At 38.9% G+C, this 23611-nt stretch overlaps 2 protein-coding genes and 1 long non-coding RNA gene across 8 annotated transcripts in view; 1 reads left to right on the plus strand and 2 right to left on the minus strand.

The window, feature by feature from the left end:
- Positions 1 to 8005, minus strand: SNAPC1 (small nuclear RNA activating complex polypeptide 1). The gene is made up of 10 exons (XM_031605316.2): positions 7785 to 8005; positions 7373 to 7532; positions 6105 to 6245; positions 5535 to 5639; positions 4470 to 4628; positions 4026 to 4100; positions 3341 to 3403; positions 2568 to 2691; positions 1505 to 1588; positions 1 to 438 (listed from the first exon to the last, which is right to left on the minus strand). The coding sequence occupies exons 1-10, from the start codon at positions 7910 to 7912 to the stop codon at positions 404 to 406; spliced, it is 1074 nt and encodes a 357-aa protein (XP_031461176.2). The 5' UTR covers positions 7913 to 8005; the 3' UTR covers positions 1 to 403.
- The window catches only part of LOC149917943 (uncharacterized), a 25445-nt gene continuing 9814 nt past the window's right edge, over positions 7981 to 23611 (plus strand). Inside the window, exon 1 of one of the 2 annotated variants that reach the window (XR_016467147.1) lies at positions 7981 to 8267. This is a non-coding gene — a long non-coding RNA (uncharacterized LOC149917943). Of the gene's footprint in view, positions 8268 to 18293; positions 18382 to 23611 lie in introns of those variants that run through there. The other variant, XR_016467146.1, reaches the window with a different exon arrangement.
- Positions 9866 to 23611, minus strand: part of HIF1A (hypoxia inducible factor 1 subunit alpha) — a 30693-nt gene continuing 16947 nt past the window's right edge. For 3 of the 5 annotated variants that reach the window (XM_031605315.2, XM_090141806.1, XM_090141808.1), the window contains exons 6-15: positions 22429 to 22631; positions 21012 to 21118; positions 20676 to 20823; positions 19693 to 19913; positions 19225 to 19505; positions 18587 to 18709; positions 17971 to 18365; positions 17036 to 17144; positions 14254 to 14380; positions 9866 to 14104 (exon numbers count right to left, since the gene is read on the minus strand). In XM_031605315.2, the coding sequence (XP_031461175.1) occupies positions 13953 to 14104; positions 14254 to 14380; positions 17036 to 17144; positions 17971 to 18365; positions 18587 to 18709; positions 19225 to 19505; positions 19693 to 19913; positions 20676 to 20823; positions 21012 to 21118; positions 22429 to 22631 (1866 nt within the window). In that variant the 3' untranslated portion in view covers positions 9866 to 13952. The other 2 variants (XR_016467145.1, XM_090141807.1) reach the window with 2 other exon arrangements.

Here is a 23611-nt window from a genome sequence, read left to right on the forward strand (position 1 = left end):
AACAGTGAGAAATAATTTATTGCACAAATACAGGCAAGTATTTTGTGAGCTGTTCTTTCAAGATGTCTGCTAAAAAGTCATTGCAAGTCAACATGAGTTCCAACTCATTACTTGGAACAAACTAAATACAAGAAGGAACCATCTTCTCTCTCTTCTCATCTCACACAGTGCATAGCAACTTCTTCCTCACAGGAATCATCAGCCAGGTGAATAAAGGCACCAGGTGCCATACCATGAGACTGCTAAAGTACAGCAGTCAGCACCAGTATTCCAGTGTCACCTGTAGCTCTGGTCCCAGCCAGTTCCTGTTGAACATCCAAAGGAATCCAGACAAGCACTCTGTGTTACATCTGACATTTACACTTTGTCATTACAATTCACATCAGTGTTCTCCAACTGGATCCTAACGTCGTCTTCTCCTCTTGGAGAGAGGTACTTCTGAAAGGAAATGAAGAGATTTTTCTGACAAACTTTTCAATCTATCTTCCCTCCTGGGAATAATTAAAGTAGAATTAATTCTGCCTAACAACAAATGATCTAGATGAGTTCCTGAGATTCCCTCAGGAATCCCTCTCTTCATGACTTTAAATATGAAAAAAAATCTTTCTAGATTCTATGGCATATTATCATCCAAAATATTAAATAAAATCCCATCGATTAACAAAGTACTGTCCTTTCAAACATAGTCAACTTTGAGAGCTTTCTGCTCCTCATAAACATCTTTAATATGGAACACTTGCAAAGTTACACATAAGTTTGCTTATGGGTATTTTCTAATGCTTCAAATCTTACTTGTAAAACTATTCAAAGAACTGAAGAACATCCCTGACTTAGAGACAAAACATCATGACAACTTGGAGGAGGAACAAATAACATCAAGTACAACATTAAATAAACCACTGTGCCTTCAACCTGTCTAAAAGTTAAATGAATTCAAATTGTCTACAGCTAACTGTGATAATCAGAGGATGTACTACTTTGCAATTAATGTATTTTGTTATTATTCTCTCTTGTATGAAAATAATCTTTTGTTACATACAGTTTTTGATTAAGTTAACTCCAAAATATGTTTTCCTCACAGTCATCTATGCTGTCAGACCTTTACAGAAGTTGCACTTATTCCCTTGTGTCCCTTTAAAAAATCTAATTAAATCCCATTCTTTCAGGCTAACAGCAAGTATCTCTGGTCGAGCTCTTAAGTCTGCCTTCCTCTTTGTAAGCAGGATCCATCAGACTATCAATGAACTGCCAATGGAAATAATTTTATGTACAATAAACATGACTCCCAGGATTTTGCCATCATGTTTGCTTGCAACAAACTATCAGAGCAAAGCTTCGGTTTTGATGTAACAATTTACAGGACGAAAACTAACCCAGTTTTTGCAAGAAAGCAAAGCAAAGCTTTTGGTCTGAGACACCAACTTTAGTTTTAAAAAAAATACAGCATAGTACATAGCAATTAACAAAACAAGTTTACAGTCTCTTAGAATTTCAATCATGGTACCTTCTGTATCTGAGCTATCTTCTTCTGTGATTACAGGCATCCTGATATGGCGAGTAACAGTGTCCTTTTCTGCTTGCATCTGACCTGCAGACAGATTTTTTAGGAGAAAAAGTCAGCTTTGGGTTTTGTTTTTTTTCTTTTATTATTATTAGTTTGTTTTTTTCACTTCTGTATCTTAGCTTCAGTACTTAGAAGACTGTTCTCTTGTATCTGTATTGACTTTCCAGTCAAAGGTTGTGGAGAAACACCTGTTTCCCAGTATCTTCATATGGCTCACTAGAAAAACGCTCCGTAACAAGTAACTAACAATATGAATCACCAGCTCAGTTCAGAGATTATTCAAAATTCCTCTCCTTATTCTCTCTCCAATACTACATCTACTGTTCCGAAGTGAAGCAAAGCCAACATAGCCTAATGCCCACCTCTGAAGTGGGCTGAACTATCTCAGAAGCTAAGCACATCATAAGACAGACTTTGGAACTTTGAAATCATTGTCTTCAAGATGGTTTTTTTCAGATCTACTTCACTGCTCAATTTTAGTTAACCTTTAACAAACAGTAAGTCAAATGAAAGACTGAAATGGCTGAGCAACTTTCATCAGTTAGAAGTTGGACATCAGAAAGCTGACTTCCTTCAGAAAACAAAAGCCATTTCCCACGCCTTCAGAACTGGCAGATAGAGATGAAAGTAATATCTTTCAAGTCCAAAGGAAAAAAAAAAAAAGATGCTCGAGCAGGGATGTGCAAATAATTGGGATGTAAGTAAGTGCAAAAAAACTATACCAACCCAATTTCTTGAGATCCATAAATGAATCATAGAATCACAGAATGGTTTGGGTTGGAAGGGACCTTTAAGATCATCCAGTTCCAGCCCCTTGCTATAGGCAGGGACACCTCCCTCTAGACCAGGTATCTCACACCCCCATCCAGCCTGGCCTTGAATGCTTCCAGGCAGGGGGTATCCACAACATCTCTGTGCAACCTGTTCCAATATCTCACCATCCTTACAGTAAAGAATTTCTTCTTAAATGCAATGGAAAAAAAAACTCTGATTTCTAGAGAACCTCTTTTCTCTGCTGGCTGTGGTCTCCTACTGCTTTTTTTACTTCGTTTTGGAGATTTCCCATAATCCAATCCTGATTCAGAAGATTCTAGTATTACTTGACGATGTCTTCTGGATTTGGAGGCCTAGAAGGTAAGTATATGTAAAAATTATGAAAAAAAAAGTTAAACTGCTGTAGCTGTGTGCTACTGTGTGTCACTTAGTGCTTCATTCATAAGTCTGAACTGCTGTACATTCCAGAGCTCAGTTTCATTTCATAATGAATTCTCCACTAAACAATTTAAATAAACAAAGAATGATGCAATGTTTATCATAGGTCTGCCATAAGAAAGATAGTTCAATAATATTTTTCAAGTACTACTTAGAGAAACAATGTTCCAAAAATTTCCAAGCTTTAAACCCCCAGGTTCCATTTTCACAAGGATCTTCACAGCTTCACACATCTGAGCCTCAAGGAACCATTAAACTCAAGTGCTTCTTAATTCCATTTACTTAAAATTCCATCTATTAAAAAAAGAGTACTGACATGAAAAGATACCTTGTAAATGAAAACCTCCAGGCACAGACCATACTGGCATTGCTTCCATAAATCTAACAAGAATAATAAGAGCCTCACATTTTCCCTATGTGTTAGATATGGAAACCAGAACATTCAAAAGCTGAATTACAGAGTGCAATTTTAACTCCTTCCTTTCTGATCAATTGTTTACATTGTTAGTACTTTAAATTATCATTTAAAATAACTACATCCCTACCATCAAATTTTATACCTACCTCAACAACTGCAGAATAAGACTTGTGTTTGATTCTAGCCAAAGCATCTGCTCTTTCAGAACCCTGCAAAGAAACAAAAGGATTACTCAGGAATAGGTTTCATTTTCTATTACAGTAACATTAAAATGAACTCTTAAACTAGACTTCAGCAGTATTTCATTATTGCTGTAATTCCATAATAAATGGTGACAAATTGTTTCTTAAATGAAGTTCAAGTTCCATTCAGAATGTAAAGTTTAATTTGGTTGCCTTCGGTTCCACAGCTCAGGAAAGAAAATAAAATTTGAAACTTCACTTCTTAATCAAATTCACAGTTGAAACAAGCAGGCAAGTACAATACAAGAGAATTTCATAGCATTAAAAAGTGGTTATTGCATTTAGGTGAAACTCTGGGAGGAATCACAAAGGTGTTTGGCCAAGAAAATACAGCTCTTTCCCTTCCTTACCCAAAAGGGGCTGTATCTTTTTACTACAAGCATCCCAGAACTGTCACAGCAATGACTGCTCAAAGGTTAACAGAAAACAATGCAATTTAAAATAAAAAACCCAACTCTGCTAATTATTCCTGGAACTTACTTTGACTCTGTCAAGCCCTGGAATGACAGGAAAAACCCACCTCGCCTATGATATAAAGTTAAGAAATTAACAAATTTTGCAATGTAGCAAACAAGTCTATTTTTCTTACTTCTGATCTTAGCGAAGTTCCTTCTTCCACTCTGTTTGGCATTTCATCAGCTTCTTTAGCTTTTAGTAACAATTTCTGAAAAACACACAAAACAGAATATTTTTTAAATGTCAGTCATTCACAAAGCAGTAACCACATATGCCCATTTTCTTCACTAATCTTACATTACAGCCTTTCCTTGACCACAAACTGCTACAGAGGTATTTTGCACTGTTATTCTAATACCATCCACAAATCACACATTCCAGGGCAAACATTTCTGTTATCATACAGCCAGTATCACATACAAGTCACCATCCTTTCCCCCACACCATAACTCTGAGTTTTACTCACTCCATGTCTTCAGTGTTCCAGTTCTTAGACTGAGATTCCCACTCTATGCCAGTTCTTACACTCTCACATAATCTGTTAAATTGCCACAGCATAGTGGTTGGTATTACCTACCAATCTTTTTTGCTGCCATTCCTGATGTTCCAAAGCCATGTCCTTAAGAGAAACTACAAATTCATCTTTTATCAAGCTCAGGGCCTTGTCTGGCTGGGATTTGTCAGCTGATATGGCACATTTCATTTTCTGATAGTGCTCATGAATATTCATCAGTTCCTAAATCAGGAAAAGAGAGACTTTTCAGGAAAAAGATTACAGCAGTAAAGTGATATGAGTTCTCACTGAAGAAAACCAAGATTATGTAACCTAAGGACACCGCTGAATTAGCAGAAGTGTTAGATTATTTATATCAGTTCCATTTCAGAGAGCCTAGCAGTAATATTACCTAGCACTTCCCCATCAGCACACCAAATAAGCAAAAGAAGAGTATCTTTTGTTGTTTAAACTAAGAAGGAAGTCTCAGTAATACCAAGGATCAGATCTCAAAGAGGTCTCCTTTTTTCATCTCTTCAGAGGAATCACTTCACACCCTTCTCATGCCAACATTTCAGAGATAACTGGATTTTTTTAAGCAAGGATCTACTGAGTTACAATGTACTGCTTGAATCACTGTCTTGTTTTGGCTTTTTTTTTACATAAATATTTTATACGTTTAAGAAAACCAAGTTTTAAAAGGAAAAATAGAGGTTAGATAAGGCTATAACCTTGTAAATGATTAAGGTCTTATTATCCATACCCAGCCTCCAGCTGCAATCTACAGACACAACAGAAGAAACCTGCTTTTCCCAACTCATCATTTTCCTTTTTTTTCTTCCCCCCCCAAGTGTCACTTGGTCATTTTTCCCTTTACCATTTACATCATATTGAGGCAAAGCCAGAAAACATAGGAACATGTGGTAAGGTACCACACAGTAACAGCAGGTACAAAAGTTCCTCCCAGTTAAATACTGTGTTTCTGAATATTCAAAAAAATTGCTACAACAGACTATCACCTTAGGATGCATTCCACAAGAAATGCATAAAGAACTATCTTGAACTAATTTGAGAATGTATGGCTTTTTCAATAACAGAAAAAAACAAACAAACAAACAGAAGTTTAATCATAGTCTAAAGTTACTGTACCTCCAGTACATCATTCGTGATGAGGCTGCTTACTCTGTTACTTGGATCTTTAAATTCTTCTTTACATTCATTTTCCTGGATCTTCTTCTTAGTTCTGTAGTTTAGCTAAAGCAGGAGACAAGGTTTTGTAACTTAAATGGTCAACCTAAACCACCCCTACTCTTGAAAGTTTTAGCTGCATATCTAACAATCAAGAGATGATGAAAGGCATAAAACTATCTCATCAACAACAGCATGCATCTTTACAGCCAAGTGCTCAACCAGCACTTTAAAAAAAATTATTCCCTACTCAAGAATTTAAACCAGCCCTCTAACTTGGGAACTCAACATTTCCACAAGTTACATGACATCTCAAATTGTAAGAAGATTAGATACTGAAAAAAGATTTTCAGGTGAGAAGCATGGTACATTCAAACATCCTCTAAGCTTTATGTTGTGTATCCAGTTACATAAAGCAAGGCACAGTACATCTTAACACAGTGTCAAGCACACCAGTGCTGTTGGACTGCCAGCCATTAAACGCTGAAGATATTTTATTAAAAATGGTAGGTTGTTAATAAAATAACTCACTAGCTTTGGCATTGCTGTGAAATGGAATGCTCTGGCACGACGCAGTGTCCTAAAGATGTATGCTGCATCATAATGCTGGGAATCTATCAGATCCCGTTGAAAGCTCTGGACTTCAGGCCAATCCTTGAGTGCAATCCTGATCTGCAACAAATCAGTTGTGTACTGTTACACTGCCCTGTTCAAGAAAGACTTTCTCATTTCTTGCTTTCCCTCCTCCCATTTGCTCAGCCCACTTCATTTTCACTCTACCTAAGACACCTTCCTGGATGATTCCTGCAGTCTCCAACATCTGCTGTACAGCAGTGGCTTTACAATTGCCTAAATTCATCTCTGTAAAATGACTCCTCTATAATTAAGATTGAGATGTAACAACATCACTGTAGAATACTTTGTTTCATGTGTAAGGAATTTGGATTGAGTTGTGCATATGCACACAACATACACAACTATTTCTGCACAAACTATTTGCACTGATTTTCTAACTCATTTCTATACCAATCTTCTCTCCTAAAGGCAATAAGAAGGCACATATTGTTCAGACGTTCAAACTTTCCACCTATTTACAAATTCCACTTCTAGTTAACAGGAATTGGAAATAATTTAACCAGTCTTCATTTTGTTGAAATTCTAATAAACAACTGTCATGGAGTTCTCTCCACATTTGATGAGAATATTCTAGCTTCCCACTGACTGTGGAGAAAGACCTTGGTGTCCTGGTGGACAATAGGATGTTCCATGATCTAACAGCGTGCCCTTGTGGCCAACAAGGCCAACGGTGTCATGCGGTGCATTAAAAAGAGTGTGGCCAGCAGGTCAAGGGAGGTTATCCTTCTCCTTCTGCTCTGCTTAGGTAGAGCACTGTGTCCAATTCTGGGCTCCTCAGTTCATGAAAGACAGGGAACTTTTGGAGAGAGTACAGCAAAGGGCCACAGAGATGAATGGGGGATGGAACATCTGTATGAGGAAAGACTGAGAGACCTGGGACTGTTCAGCCTGGAGAAGAGAAGACTGAGAGGTGATTTCATCACCGTTCATAAATGTCTAAAGTATGAGAGTCAACCAGATGGCTGCAGGCTCTCTTCAGTGCTGCCCAGCGACAGAACAAGCGGCAACGGGCACAAACTAGAACGCAGGAACTTCCATACAAACATAAGGAAGAACTTCTTTACTATAACAGTGACAAATAATCTCAGCAACCCTTTCCAACCTTAGTACTGCCATGAAAACATCTCACGTCCCACACCTTCCGAGCAGGCTCAGTAAGGTACCTTTATTTTCGGCTGGCAGAGCTGCGTGTTGTAGAGCCCGTACAGAAGGTACAGAGCACCGACTCGGATCTGGAAGGCATACGGCGGCAAGAAGTACTGCTGTGCCAGCTCTAACGTCTTCTTGGTGATCTTATTCCTCTCCAGAGCTCTCATTCGACCACTACAGCAAACAGAAAGGAGCACACTGCAGCAAGCGACTGTAAAAGCATTGGTGTCACAGCAGCAAGCTTTGGGAACTTTAAAACGTTACTTCAGACAACTCCACAGAGGGCTGTGCTCTATGCTCTACGCTCTTAAGCAGCACTGCGTGTAGCAAATCAGATCTGGAGTGAAAAAGGCAACAGTCTATACTGTTTTACTGTTCTGCTGTTTAACGCCAACCCACAAGGGCAGGGCAGGGCCGATCACTCACTGGAAGACGGTGTGGAAGCGGCGCTCCCGCCACAGCTCAGCAAAGCGCTCGAAGCGGACGGTGTCGGCTTCCTGGAAGGCACCGAGCAGCGCCTCGCAGTCCTCCTGCAGCCCGGGCACGGCACTCATCGCTACAGCCCGCAGCTCACAACTCACCCCTCAGCCCGCCGCCATTACCGCGCCCCGCGTCCCGCCAGGGCGCCTGCGCAGCTCCCGGGCACGCGCGCTGCTCCGCGCACGGGCTCTCCGTGAGGGAGGGCGGCGGGGTTTGGCCGGGGCGCTTCGCGGCGGGCGCTCCCCGCATGCACGGCCACACGTAGGCGGGCGGGGAGCGGGGGGCCGCGGCTGCCGGGCTGCACGTAGAGTGGGTGGGCGCGGCCTCGGCGCGGAGCGGCGCGGGCTCTGGCGGCTCTCCGGCCCCTCGCTCCCCGGCGCACGTAGGCGCGGGCGGCAGCCGAGGCGGCGGAGAGCGGCCGGAGCGCAGGTCTGTGAGGGAGAGCGGGAACGGCGGGGAGCGGGGCTGTGCGCGCCAGCCGGGAGTGGGAGCGAGCGGCGCGGCCGGGTGGTTGCTTGGTTGGTTTGTTTGTTTCTGAAAATACATTTGGTTCATGCGGTGTTTAAAGACGTAGGGCTGTGACCCCGTTCATCCCCTGCGTGACCCTGGCTTCGCTATCGGCACTGGACGCTGACGCTGTGGGGAGAGCAGTCAGCGCTCCTGCCCCACACGTGCAGACCCCGATGGCCGCAGGGTGGGAGGCAGGGCCGGACCCACGTCTGAGTTACGGCGGTTATCCCTTTTCTAACGGCAGCGGTGCGGTTGGTCAGGTGTGTTTTCCTAGCTTTGGTTTCTCAGGGACGCTGTGTGAAGAAGCACCAGGCGGAGCGGTGCTTCTGTAAGGCAGGCAGGGCTGCGGTCACCGCAGTGAGAGAGGATGCAGCGGGACGAGGCTCGTGTGTGTGTGTGTGTGCAAAACAAACGGGATCTTATTGCAGAATTCTCACTCTGTTGCTTTTACACTCAAATAGTGTTGTTTTTCTTGGCTAATTAATCCTCCACGTTTCTTGATGAATTGTTTTCGTTCAGTGCTCCTTCGTATTCTTAGTATGTTTTAACTGTCCACTGGCTGCTTTCCGTGCTAGTTACTGTATCTGCCTCATATGCTAAACAAAGGGATACGAGTTCCCGCTTGTCCTGCCCTGTAAGATGTAAGTTAATCTTCTTATCCTGCATAGACATAGCTATAAATAACAGGTTTCTCGGGTTGCATATGGCACAGGGTAACTCGTTTATTTTTGAGTGTCTTATGTGTTCAGAATACATTTTCAAATTGAGAACATGGAAATAAATCTTGTTTTCACGAGCGTAAGTCACATACGTGGAAGCTTTAATATGCTGTTTAACAAAATACATACAAACATCACTAGTACTAAATAATGGGATCGTACTCTACTGAGTTGATGGCATTTGAGTGTGCTTTCTGCTTCCAGACTTCATCGCAAGAAAACAAAAACATTGCAGGAAATTTCTGATTTGTGCAATAGGAAGCGGTGTTCGCTTAACAAGATTTTGGGACTCTTACTGTTTAACTATTTGCATGTGTTGAGAGCAACTGAAATCACCTGGAAAATCATCTTGGATTTGAAATTGCTTCTGTTTTGTTACTAAGGCTGTCCTTGATTACTCAGAGGTTTCTTTTAAAACTTTGTCCCCCTGGCTCCATACCCATCGCTCTGTTCTCTGTGTTTTCCTGCAGCAGCACCTGCTGTAATGTTAGACTGGAACTGTATGCTTATCCTCTTCTGTTCATGGGTGTAGTGCACTTAATTTAGATGGGATAACCACAGTGAGTGGTTTTGGCTGTAAGGGTGAAAACAATTTATAAATGCTTTTGGAAAACAGGCCATGTGTATGTTTAGTGACTGAGGCTCTTGACTTCAGCATGAGGTGGGTTGCACCTCAAACACGCAAGTTTCAGTTGTGCTGCACAGTGTGTACTTACTTTCTTTTTTGAAGTGTTTTTGCCATGTCCATCTTTCAGAATTGGGCTAATTGATGAACAGAAAGATCACAGATGCCACAAATTAGAAACAAACCCTCTCTTTTATTGAATTTTATACCGTTACACAATCAAAAAGAAGTACAATCACAAGTATGTCAAAGTGTTTCAAGAGAAATACAATTGCAATAGGTTGTACTTGGTTCCAGAAAAGAATTCCATCAAAATATACCACTTTTTCATGAGAGAATACTGCAGTTATTCACAAAATCTACCATACTGTATAAATCCAGTAGCAAACTCTTAACTTTTTGGTAACTTGGCAAGCTTTGCTCAAGGTAAGCAGGGAAGCAGAAAGAAAATGACACCTCAGTTTTAGAACATGGATCAAAATCGCAGTTCTCAAGATTGGCGCTTTCCAGGGAGTCAAGCGTATGATTGCTAATGAAAGCTGGGTATTCAGCTCATGAGTTCCTATGACAATACTGGCCTTCCTACAGAGTATTCCTGGCCTGTGAAATGTTTATTTTCATGCTGGATAATTGCAATCTGAACAATATCCATAAGTGCAGTGACATTTGGGTGAATTGTGCGTGCTGTTCAGTAGCAGCTAATCAGAGGGGATGGAGAACAGATGATTGACCTCAGGCCTATCCTCTAGTGCTTGCCTCCTGGATTTATGGAAGGAAATGATTCATTCAGCAGTTTAACAACAGAGAAAGCCTGCCACCAGCTACCAGTGGAACAGCCCACGTTTCTGTCTTCAGCTACCTTTATTTAGCTGTTTAAATAATGAACGTTACTTCTAAATATGCAGTTATTAAACTTGTAATGATTTTTGATCCCTATACCTTTATTTCATTGCAAGCACATAGAGCTTTAATTGTTCTTTCTGGCATCTGTCTCTCTAAAGTGATTCATAATTACTGTCAGGGAATTTGTGCGTACAACAGGAATGGAAACTATTAATAGTAAAATGTTTCTATTATACCCAAAGGTTTTTCAAGACCAACATACAGTCTAAATCCATCTTACTGCATGGCAGAAGGTGCAGTAGGAAGCATGCACTCTGGACTCCAGGCAACTTTAAGTATATTACACCTAAGCTGCTGGACAACCACTCAGTGATGTGCATGGTTTGATTACTGCTGCAGTTCCGATGAGCTGCTGAAAGCAGCACTGTTCCTCTTATTTTGTGAAACTCATAATTTAGTATGTTTCATATGCAAAAGCAAATACCACATCCAGCTGCAGTTCCTTCTTTACTACTGGTAAAGAGTAAGTGCTATAAGATAATGCTTCAACACTTTAAAAAAAAATTTATTCAAAATTATGAAGCAAATGTGTAAAAATGAATGTATACAAAAAATCTTGTCCTCCAAAGGAAGATTTGCATGAGGCTGGAGAGTCCTAAAATCTACGAAAAGAAATGAAAGCAGCTACAAGGACTGCTTCCAGGTTTAGTGAACACGCAGCAGTATTTAGCACAGCTTAGAGCAGCCCAGAGCAGTTACTGTTACTTTTCCATGCTTTCTTCAGCATCTCTGAGAGCTGAAGAACCATTCTCAGTAACTACAGCACATCAGTCTTAGTTGTAAAAATATAGGGAAGCTGTAACTTCCAGAATACAGTCACAGGGAGCAGGTTCTGATAATTACTGTTACAATAATTAGAGGTCAGTGGGAGCGGAAAAAAAGGGAACACTTGAAATCTTATGTCTAATTTTAAAAGTTAAGTTTTCAGGCTGAGGCCTTTTCTTTTTTTTCCAGTTGCCCAGAGTGCAAACTGTTGCACGTACTGCAGTTCAGTCTTATTTCATTCACTTCTACAAGCATAATAAACAACATGCTGTGCCTCATTAGTATGTATGACAGAAAATGTGTATGAATGGGGAAGATCCTTAGGTGAAATAGTGCTCATTTAAACCCACGTCTGCTGGTGCCTTTCCTAAGCCTTTACCAGCTTCATTATCACAACTTCTGCTGCTGGAGAAAGCGGTGCCATGGGAAGCGCACCACCCACATATAAGGGCTTCTGTACAAACCCTTAATATTTATTAGGTCTGTATATTCAAGATGTTCATTCTGCACAAGTCCTGAAGTTCATGCTTAGTGCTTTTCTCTCTCTATGCAACTTCTACTCACACAACCATATTCCGCTACCAGTGCCTTATCTTTTAACGTTGGTTCCATTTAGTTTCATTAGCACACTTGTGTCAGTTTGGAAAGTGCTCTTGCTTCAGTAGAACTGTAACAGTATTTTTAAAAAGCACATTAAGCTTATACACCATTACAGTGATTTTAAAGTACTCTAAAGGAGGTCAATGAAACAAAGGATTCCAAAATAAATCGTGACATCCACACTTCATTTCTTACAGTGAAATAAGTTTCCTAAAATAGTTTGTGAAGAATGCACAGAATATCTTGACCCTATTTACACATTACAAGGTTGTATCAATAGTATCAGGTTTTAGGACAGCAAAGTTACCGAGTCAACAGCACAACAACACAGAACAACTTTTCTCTATCACAGAGTACCAGCTTCATTTCTCACTGCAATTTTAAGTTCATCTTTAATTGATCCCTCTTGAATTTTACTTTTTCCTGCTTTCCAGTGTTACCTTGATAATGCTTCCAGAGACGAGCCTCTAAGCTGGTCTTAAGGAAAAAAAGTCCTTTTGCTCTGACGTAACAGATATGCTGTCTTCTCCCTTTCAAGTTTGCTAACTGGTGTGATAACAGGTTAAAAAATTTAACATCTTTGGCCGGCGGTACAACACTGTGTATTTAGTACTGAATAGGCTCAAATAATTAAATTGGAGATGGTACAATCGAAGTAAGGAAGCTGTGATTTCCAATCAAGTCTAAGTTAAAAAGGGAACACGGATGAACAATAACCACTAACAAAAATATAAATTATCTCATTTTTCTCAGATAACACACTCCCCGAGGGGGCCTGGTCCACATATAGTTTATTGATGTAAGAAAACAATACAGTTAGTGTTAGATCCAACCACAAAGAGCAAAAGAACGAGTGAATGAAGGTTTTGTACAGTACATATAGGAAAATAAGATGTTTGTGACAACTATATATTTCTAAATAAAAAGGCTTCTAAATATATTCAAGTTATTGAAATCTACACGAAAATATACGGATGTTAATAGCAACAAGGTGCTTAAAACCAAAACATTAAAATATTGAGCAACTCAATGATGTACTAGATAAAACTGCTAACAATGCAAGATGGTTTACAATCTGCTTGAAATATCACCTATACCACACAGGGTAAGCTGAACATTTAAGATCATACACAATATTAGCATTAACTTCAACAACTACAGGCAGGGATTTCTTTTAAGCTGGCAAAGTGACTACTTTAAGAACAAACTCTCTCTCTAAATTGAGAATGTACCCAAATAAAATGCTGCTAGCCCTTCCCAGATAAATCCTTTCCCTTCGACTAATCACACTCTTAAGTCAAAAGCATAAGACAGCATTTAAGAACAATTTATATTACAATGTGACTAAAATAATGACGTAATCCAGGTTTAAACATGATTTCATAGGCAAACAAAAGATTCTTCTTAAAAACTAGTTTTTATAAATGCAGATATATTGCATGAGGAACTGCTGGTATTTTTTAAGAAAATATATTGTGCGATTGTGGCTACAATGCACTGCTGCAAAGCATTGTTGTTTCTTATAAAAAAATATTAAAATTAAAAAAAAAAACTTACTTGAACATAAAGAGTAAGAGAGCACAAGTCTTCCAGCTACCTACGAAGAGCAGGATGGAAGTATTGCCAGTTTTTCACGTGCTGACATTTTACTAATGATAGATTTTGGTGACCAACTCCCCAGCCAAAAAATAAATATTTTTTTAAAATCAGGTGCATATTTCTAAGCTGCTATTGCAAGTGTGTTTTAAATGTAATGGACTTTAAGGTGTATGTACCAAAGAATTATAAAAACGCACTACGGTTTGAGTTATTGTTACATAAAGAATGTATTAAAAAGACTGTCAAAATAAGTAGAAAGGGGATCAAAACTGAACTAACTGAATTAGTGCAGTACTGTAGCCAGGCTTCTAAAATCAGATATAGAAAATATAAATAGACTGCTTTAGGTGATGATTCACCAGTGTCCAAAAAAGGAACAACTACTGTGAAAGCTCAGTTAACTTGATCCAGAGCTCTGAGCAGTTCTTCACCCTGTAGCAGGTTTCTGTTGCCTTGTATGGGAGCATTTACTTCACAATCGTAACTCGTGAGTTGGGGTAGTCCACTCTCATCCATCGACTGCCCTAGAAGTTTACTCGCTATGTCTATAGAGGGAGGGGAAGGAAAAAAGTGCACTTTATTCACTTTCCTCCCAGATTTTTTCAGGAATGAGATGAGCTTGGGTATGTTTGCATCAGTTTTCTTTCACAGCCCCTGCCCCCCTCTACATACATTTTGTTTTAAAGATACTAACCAGTTGATAGTAGAATGATTGTCTTTTGCTCCACTCCATTGTGACCGTTCGTTTTGCACGCCTTTACACGTTTCCAAGCAAGCGATGCGTTTCCTCCACGGTCACCTGTCTGCTGGAATAAAGACCCCTAGGAGAAAGTAAAACAAAAACTTCTTTATTGAATAGTGCATCTTTCTGGCCGTCTGCATCCTTTTGCCAAACTAGGGTTCCCTATCACTGATGTTGGCTTTATTACAATTTACAGTGGACTTCACTCAGAACTGAGATCAAATATTTTCAATATAGTAGGCTTAAAAATTACTTTTAAAAAATGGGATCAGATTTCAAGAGGTTACCTCCCTTACACAAAATAATTACTGAATCCTTGTTATCACCAGATACCAGGCTCAAGATTAGCACAGGTACACATACACACCCATTTGATTACCACTGCTCTCATGTGAGTAACTATCAGGTTTCCACTGGAGTCTAATGGTTTTCTGCACTGGCATTAGTAGTGTAAACAGGAGAGTCAGGCACCTCACTCAGTGGATTTTATCTACGTTTAAGTTGTAAATTCTGCTTGTGCACCAGTTGTTGCCACCAAGCCATCCAATCTAAGGCTTAAGGGAATGCAGTTCTGAGCCATTCTATTGCAGAACAGCTCCTTAACTTATTCTTTTGATGGCAGCCTCCAAGTTGTGGGGGATCGGAAAGCCTTTAAAAGCTCCATATAATTAGGATAAGAAAAGGCCACCACTGAAACAAAGATGGGATGGAAGGAAAAAACACCATCTGAGTGACAAGGGGTTGAATCTGCAAAATTTTGCCTTGTTAGTAACACTGACTGTTGCGAAAGAGGAAAAAGTGTTTAAGAATGCTGCCATTACAGGACACATTTTCAGGTTATTAAACATGCATGCAAGTCAAAAAGACAGTTGTATAACAGGAGTTAAACAACTCAGAAGCTGCATTTCATAGCAAGATAAGTCACCTGTATTGTTCCTGTTCTGGCTTTTGTTTTGTTTTCCTACCGTGAATGCATTACAGCCCTCCACATGAAGAAAGATAACTCACTTTTTTCTGCTTTAATTATTTGGATCATTATTTCATAATCTTACTGTAGCACACCTTGTCCTTATCTAATTCTCTCATTTTCCAGAAAAGCTAAAGCTGTGTTTTGTCTTCAATTATTTTCACTCTTCACAGTAATTAATACTGCTTCCATATAGCCAGGAAGACATGGCAAGTTTTTGCACAATCCCAAATCACTGTATGATACAAGGCTGGATTTAATATAATTTTTCTTCTGTGAATCTGCAAGGCCTGGTTTGTACACTGAGAAATTCATTTTGGAGAGAGAAACCAGATGACAAAAGTATTTGCTTGTAATAATGCAACTAAGACCCCCACTACGTGGAAAATTCAGCTTCTGACTGTGCAGGAACCGTCAAGATATTTATAATGCTCATCAGATACAGAAAGGAGGCTTAGCAAAGGGTGAAATACGAACTTACAAGCTTTAAAATAAATCTCTCAACATAGAAGTCCGTGTTCATTACAGTAGCTAGTACAGAACTGCTTGTGTTCAGCTACTTTGAAATACGTATCAACAACACTATAGCACAGCCGTAGCACCACTGCATGAGAAAGAGGCAACCAAAGGCAACAAAACTTGTAGCAGAGCTGTGAATTCACAAGAGCTACTGAAAGCAACAGAACAACGTGCATGAAAGTGCAAAGCATTTAGCAAATAAGATCGATAGCATAAGTATGTTTGTTGTTTTGTTTTGTTTTTTTTTTTAAATCTGCTAACCCCATAGCAAAAATAAAAAAAAGTATTAATGCTTTCTCAGCTGTCACAGAGGACAGCAGTGCTAAGGCTGCATACAGTGACTTCTCGCATGAGTGAACCATTCAGAGGAAAAGTAACCCTGCACTGTAAGACATGATGGATGACTACATCTAGGAGATGTATAGACTGCTAGAGAAACAAAACGTTGAAGGCTACCATGCAGTAGAAAAAGACAAGAATTAACCATGTAGAAACTTAAGAGAAGTGGGAATTTGCAATGAAATCAAGAAGAGAGATGCAAATCATTGCAAAGCCCAAGATTTCAAACTACTAAAAAAAAAATGACATTAAGAATCAAAGATCATAGAGACAAAATACCCTTACAGAAGATAACAAGTTGAATAGTACCAGTGAAGTGACAGAAGTCTTAGAATACCTACAGATTTCCTTTTGAATAGCTTAGATGGACAACGATGCGGTACTCACAATCATAAATGAGAGAGAGAACTCATGTGGAAGCAATGCAAGTTGTCTAGATTATGTGAATTCACAGTTTGTAGTTCAGATGTTCTTGTTATCTGACCAAATTTAAAAAAGAAACCTCAGCCTCAAGGAGAAATGAAAGAATAAGAAGTGTAAGAACACTGTCCGGTGCTCGTGAATATGAAAACTGAGTTTGAAAGCAGAATTGAAATAAATACGACATTTTTGCCTTACATTTGCGCATTATTCTGCTAATGAAGCACGCCTCCTCACATGTATGTTCACAAATACCTTCTATCTAATCCAGAAATGCACTTAGGTACAGAGGGCACTTTGAAACAACCAACAGTAAAAGAACTAAAACAGTATTTGCATATAGGAGGGAATTTCAAGCCCAAACAGTTATTTTTGATCCCAAGATTCCATTGCACACCAACAGCTAAACTCTGGAGTCTGCACTGAAGCCTCATGTCAGAAATTGCAAGGTTAAAAGTGAATATTTTAAAATGGTAAAACAAAACTCACAATTCCAACTGCCTGAAAAAGTGAACCATCATGCTCCATTTTTCGTTTTCTCTGAGCATTATGCAAAGCTAGCATCTTTGGATTTAGTTCTTCATCCATTGCAGTAGATCTAAGAAAAATTGATTCAGGCTGTTAAGACGTTTCTACTGTTCTCAAGCCATTCTTCTTTTGTGGACAAATACAACATGACAGAACTGAATTTAAGAACTATACTAGTATTCTTTAGTAACTGACTAATTTAAACAATTATTGCCTAGTAGCACAGAAAGTGTTAGCATTTAATCTTTCTATAAAGCTCAGAATGAGTTCTAGGGGAAAAAAAAGTACATAAAAAACCACCAAAAAAAACAAAGCATAAAGTTCAGTAATTCATTTTCTACAGAAAGGAGGGGGGGAAGATTGAGGAAAAGTCTTCTGAGTATTTGTGTATAAATTTTGTGTTAAAGGTCCGATGTTCTGATTTTGTAGAATTTTGTCATCATAAATATGTGCTACATATACCATAGTCCATCATCATGAATTATAGCCAATTTTAAAAGCAGTACGTGTAGCACAGACTGTAGATGCCTCTCACCTCAATGAAGTAGACAAGAAAAGCATCAGAAATGCTGTGTAGTTATAACTACCTGTTTAGTGCCTGCTGCAGTCTTTTTAAGTGGCTATACATCACATACAAGAGCAGAACAAAATAATGAACACAGCTGGCATGTAGTAGCTGCCTATTGCATGAGATGTTTATGTAAGGGCTACTGCAAAAAAGCTGCTGAGAAATTAGAGAAGCTTACTATATAAAAAAAAGTGGTCTGGATTTAAATTTTAATTTCTACTTTGATGTAGAATGTTGAAGATAATGTACATCAGTCGCAGTATTTCAAAGTGTATCACATCTAATTTCTTGAATAAATACTAGGGCTTGAGCTTCACTTTTGAAATACCTTTTGTTCAGTGTGACTGTTATCAAACTGGGTGCTCCTGGACAAGATTTTTCTGTCTGTTCCAATGTTCCTTTTCCTGCTCTGATTGGAGATGCAGTTCGACTCCTGTTCCCGCTGTAAGGTGATGCTGGGGCACTACTTGTGTCATTTATTACATGGACAGGAGATGATGGAACAATTAGTGCCTTCACATCATCCACACGTTCTGCCACTGGTTTTATTTCATCAGCAGCAGTTGATGGTGTCTGAGTCTGCTGAAGTATGGTAATGGTGGCTGCATTTTGAGAGCCAGAAGAATTGCTTTCCAGTGGAGATAGCTGATCAAAGGAGCGTAGCTGGAAGTCATCATCCATTGGGATGTAAGGAGCCAACATTTCCAAGTCTAAATCAGTCTCCTGGAGAACATAAGAGGTAAAATTTATATCAGAACATCTCAGTTATGACTTCATGGCTCTGCTAAGCCTCTTCCTTTTACCAAATCCTTAAAGTAAGTTTGCGCAATTTATTTTTAATAAAGCGCTGTGTAAAAGAAAAAGGTTGCTGGATGCATTTAACAAAATGAGAAGCACGCTGAGAGCACTAAGATGATACTGAATTTCAAGTTTATGTACATTACCTGAGTGGAGAATGGATTTTTTGCTTCTGTATCTATTGCAAAGAGCTTCTCCACTAATTCCAGTTTGAATTCATTAGCCATGTCATTATCCACATCAAAGCAATAGTCATTGGGGCTACTGGGCTGTGAAAACATTTTGAGTGCAGTTTTAACTTTCTATCGTTACGTTATTTTGCATTGTATCTACAGACTCTCTGAAAAACGTGTGAATGCCAAAACTAATTCTAATCTATGGCTGCATAAAACTAAAATGGGAAAGGAAAACATATACGTTTATTTACCCATTTGGGAAGCACTTGATTAGTTAGAACCCAGAAGTAGCCTATGCAGTAATTTCCTGTAACTAATTTGCTGTTTACAGAAGCCAACTCTGAATCATCCTTTTCTAGAAAGACCTATCTTAAGCACTTCTTTTCTATCACATGTACTGTTCTACATATTTGCAAGACTCACTTCTATGAAAAGTTAATTCTCCCTGTGAAAATGTATTTTTCCTTAGAGTATGAGCATAACTAGTTCACAACCTAGAAATAATTTTAAATTCATGCCTTGGGTGCATCTTTAACTAGATATGCTCTACAAGCCTCAACACAAGCACATACATTTTAATGACGGTGTATCCAAATTACATAACTAACCTCAGGTGAACTTTGGCTGGTACTTGCATCAGAAGGGCTGGTTGGTTGCTCTTGCACCTGAGGCATGGTAAAAGAAAGTTCGAGCGTCTCTGTGTTTGGCTCCAGCTTTGATACAACTTCTCTATTGAGTGCAGGATCAGCATTGCTACGAAGTGGCTTTGTAGTTTCAGAGGCAGGTAGTGGGGACATTGCCATATTTATATTCTGCAATTTCTCACTGGATGAGGGGAGCATTACATCGTTATACAAAGGAACTTCATCACATTGTTGTTCATCAGACTCTATAAAAATTAAAAGAGACCATCAATCTAAGTAACAAATACTGAGTGTGTCTACGGACCTCATTAAATTTTAACAGTGGCTGAAAGATCACTAGGCAAGTGAAAGTGGGAAGTTTTTTTCCAGAGTTTACTGTAAAATACTAAACTTTACTGATTAGCATGCTCTCCAATTTAAACACACACCCACCATTGCTGCTGAAATCTAGGGAGATAATTGTGTCCCCAGCAGCTGGAGCCAGTACAGTTAAAGCATCTGGTTCCTGCTTAAGTTTTTCAAAAAGGCTGTTGGTATCATCCAGGTCATCTTTGCTGAATATTTTGGTCGTTTTCATTTCAGGAGACTCCACCGGTTTCAGCATACACTCAGTTTGTCCAAGGGAAAATATCAAGTCCTTCTGAACAATTCCACTGCCAGACAGAAAGGAAGATTATTAAAAACCAGTTAACATTTGGCCTTCCCAATTTTCTAAGTTGCAAGTGTTTACAAACAAAAATTGTTTCCTCAACTGTAACAGGCTAAATCTGGTGTCACAAAAAGGTAACAGACAGACATACTACTTCCATGAAAGCATCAAGAGAGTAAAAAATAGCAAGTAGAACAAACTTTGGTGATTTCCTTAAAAGTCTTCTACTTCTTTTAAATGGATGTACTATATCTTGATGGATTGATACTGGTACATTCACTAAAACTGTGAAAAACTAACATAGGATTATTCCACAGTTGCAGAAAAATCCCTAAGTTGAACCTTTCAGTAAAAACAATTCTAAGGAAGAAAAAGATTAATAGGAAACCACTATAGCTGCTCTCACTCCATCACTAAGAATTACAAATGAATGTAACTGTTCCAGACTGTGGACAAAAATTAGATAAATGTCTGCAGTGCACAAATTCTGAAATGCTTCTATCATGATAATCCAAAACACTTTGGTCCTGTACTTGTTTGCCTGCAGAGATCTCCCCACTGATATCACTACATCAAAGAAGTGGTTGTCTTTTTTTAAATCCTAGTCCTACGACTAGCAGTATTCTAAGCAAAAATCTAATTGGTAGGAAAAACAGTTAGCAGTGTAGCATAGTGAATAGGGATCAAATTCACAGCAAGTCAAAGATGTAATCAGAATCTGACTCAAAAAAATCATGACAAAAATAGCAATTCTTACTCAACTTACCTCAACACATAGTTTACACATACTATGCACTGTGGCTGAGAATTCTTAGTGTTGTATATAACAGTTGCTTGAGTTTCAACCCAGACGTAGCCGCCTTGTTTAGCAAGCATTCTGTATTGTCCCGTTGTCACCTGGCCTTTTGTGAACACTAAAAACAGAATGGTCATCAGCTTTAATTACAGGCAGGAAAAAAAAAAAAAACAGTTTTCAAGCTAAGTATTCTCTGCAGATTCATATCTGCAATTAAAAGGAAAACCCCTGTTATTCTATGGCTTTCCTCTAGCACTCTCTCATTTCTTGTGCTTCAAGAGCTTTAAATACATCTTTTTCACTTACTATCATGGTGTGTTTTGGTCAGATGATCAGAATCCAGCGCATGATAGTACTCATAGATTGAACGACCCAGGAGTTCTTCTGGCTCGTATCCCATCAGCTCTGTAATTCTTTAAAACAAGAGAATATTTGCTAAGCAGCCGTTGAGCAGCACATGGATGCCTGTAGATCCACAGAGCACTTAAGAGTCTCTTCCACAAACTTTACCAGCAGTGCTGGTTTACTGTGAGTTTGCTTTTTTTTTCCTCATGCTTCTTTAATAAGATACAAGACATTTCAGCAGCCATGGGATTTTACTTCTCACTGAATATTTATAAAGCATGTCCCGTGATGGACAGGATTAAGTAAATCCCTGCTTTTTAGACATTATTGCTTAAAAGTAGACAAGCTGCTTACAGACTAGAATATCCAGCTTACACAAATAAGAATACAATAAAATAAAGACATGCTTTAACAGTTTTAACCATGCAACTAAGACAAATTATTAATCAGATTTATTCTTCTCAGTGTTGGCCTTCAAAGAAAACAGTATTTTCTTCAGCCCCTAGAGGGCAGGGCTAACTAGGAAAAAGCATTCAACCAGCCCTGCTCTACGCACATCCCCACCAAATAATACATTTTATGTACCACCACCAGCTTTAGAAAGGTAAAGTTATTGCACAGAGTAGAAAGTAACCTGCATTAACATACCTTTGTATCTAACTGCAGTAACTGATTAGAAATTTGTTTTTATATTAAAAAAAAAAAAAGTCTTAGCAGGCAGTAACAAATAGAACCCAATTAAAAAAAAATAGACCAGTGATTTCCTTCACATCTGTTTTTTCAAATTTATCAAGCATGAGCTTCCAAAGGATAGTAAGATGAGTATTAGACTACATGACTACATCACTGACATATATATGTATTATCATACAAAAATCTCATTTTGAACTGCAGATGCGTTGCATTAAAAGTAGAACAAAGCCCTTTTTTTTTTTCCTGACTGGAAAAAGCAGGTGCTGATCTGACAAAAGAATGAGAAAGCAGCAAAATGTGCCTTGACAGATATTATATATGTACTCTTTTTGGGCCATAAACTGCACCATCATCTCCACCAATCCTCAAATCCTTTTCATTTTCTCAGCATCCAGAAAAATCTTCTCATTTCAATGGAATTGTTGCCACAACACTAAAGGCCAGTTTGAACAGGCAGTTAACTGAAGAATTACTCACAAGTTATAACCCTACACCCTCCTTAGACTTAAGAGTTTGGCTCAGTCAGTATAAAAGCCACAGCATCTCACTGACAACTCCGTTTTGCAGATAATCACATTACCCAGTAAGCCTGTAAAAGCATGAGGCCCACGTTAGCCAACACACACAGCCCCTGCAAATCATTCATTTGTGTGAATGCAGCTGTTAAGAACAGAATATATTTTACCTTTCATCACAGTAGGAAAACTTCATATCAAGACTGTGACGACTGAGGAACGTTTTACTGTCCAAGGGGACCTCAATGTTTGATGGGTGAGGAATTGGTTCACATATCAACACCAAGCACGTCATGGGAGGCTTCTTGTAGCCACAGTGAGTTTGATTATTGCACGTGTCATATACACGTATGTGTCCAGTGCAGTGCAGTACCTGTGGGACAGTTACACTTAAAAAGAGACCAGATTGCTTTCTGTCAGACAACACAGACGCACTTTTCATTAGTGCACACAGAGTGAAGTACCCCCCTCCCCACCTCTCTATGCTTAGTGTTATCAACAGCAGGAACACAATAGTGCTCTCAAACCGATTGTTAAAATACAGCCAGTTCTCCTCATCTTACACAGGCTGTTAGTACACTTGCTGCCAGATTCTTCCTCTCTTGTGTCTGCAGAAGCAATGCCAGAAGTTTCTGCTTTCCTGTCAATTTCTTTCAAAGTTAAATTCATTACACTGTAAACAATTGTCTCAGCAACAGGCATCCTACTATGTCAACCTGAGAGTTATGCTAATAGTGTCAGCCTCCATTTTAGATCTTCTGCAGAAGCGATGTTAGAAGAAGAAATCAAATACGTTCTTCAAAAGATGGGAAGGTTTGCATTTTTTATTTTCCCCTTTTAAAAAAAGAAATCTGAAGTAGAAATTGTTCGCGTACAGCAAAGAAGAAAGAAATTATTTGATCAAGAGTAACTAAGCTTCAGTTAAAAAGAATATTTTTAACTGTAATGACACTTCATACAATAAAAGGCTGCCTGAAGGAAAAAATAAAAATGCATTCATCTCAGACACTTATCAGACTGGGTTCCTTTAGTTATTACAAAAGGGATAGCCAGCAACTTCAGAAAGAACAACACATGAGTCCTTCAGAGGAACCTCAAACGTCGGATTTACAAAGCTGAATCAAAAGGAGTGGAGTATCAGTATAAATGGCGTCAGGTATTTTTCCCTCAGAGGAGGCGGCTTTACGCAAGCATTTAGTAATTATAATTTCCAACAAATGAATAACCTCTAATTTAAAATGGAGAATTAAAGAGTTTTGAAAAACTAATTTTAAACATTGTTTCAGTTACCTCCCCTGCTGTATTCTGCATTAAAATTCAGCATATTGAAGCACAGTCGTTAAATTAAATACT

The sequence above is a fragment of the Phasianus colchicus genome, chromosome 5 (assembly GCF_987193195.1).
Source record: "Phasianus colchicus chromosome 5, bPhaCol1.hap1.1, whole genome shotgun sequence".
Taxonomy (NCBI): Eukaryota; Metazoa; Chordata; class Aves; order Galliformes; family Phasianidae; genus Phasianus; species Phasianus colchicus.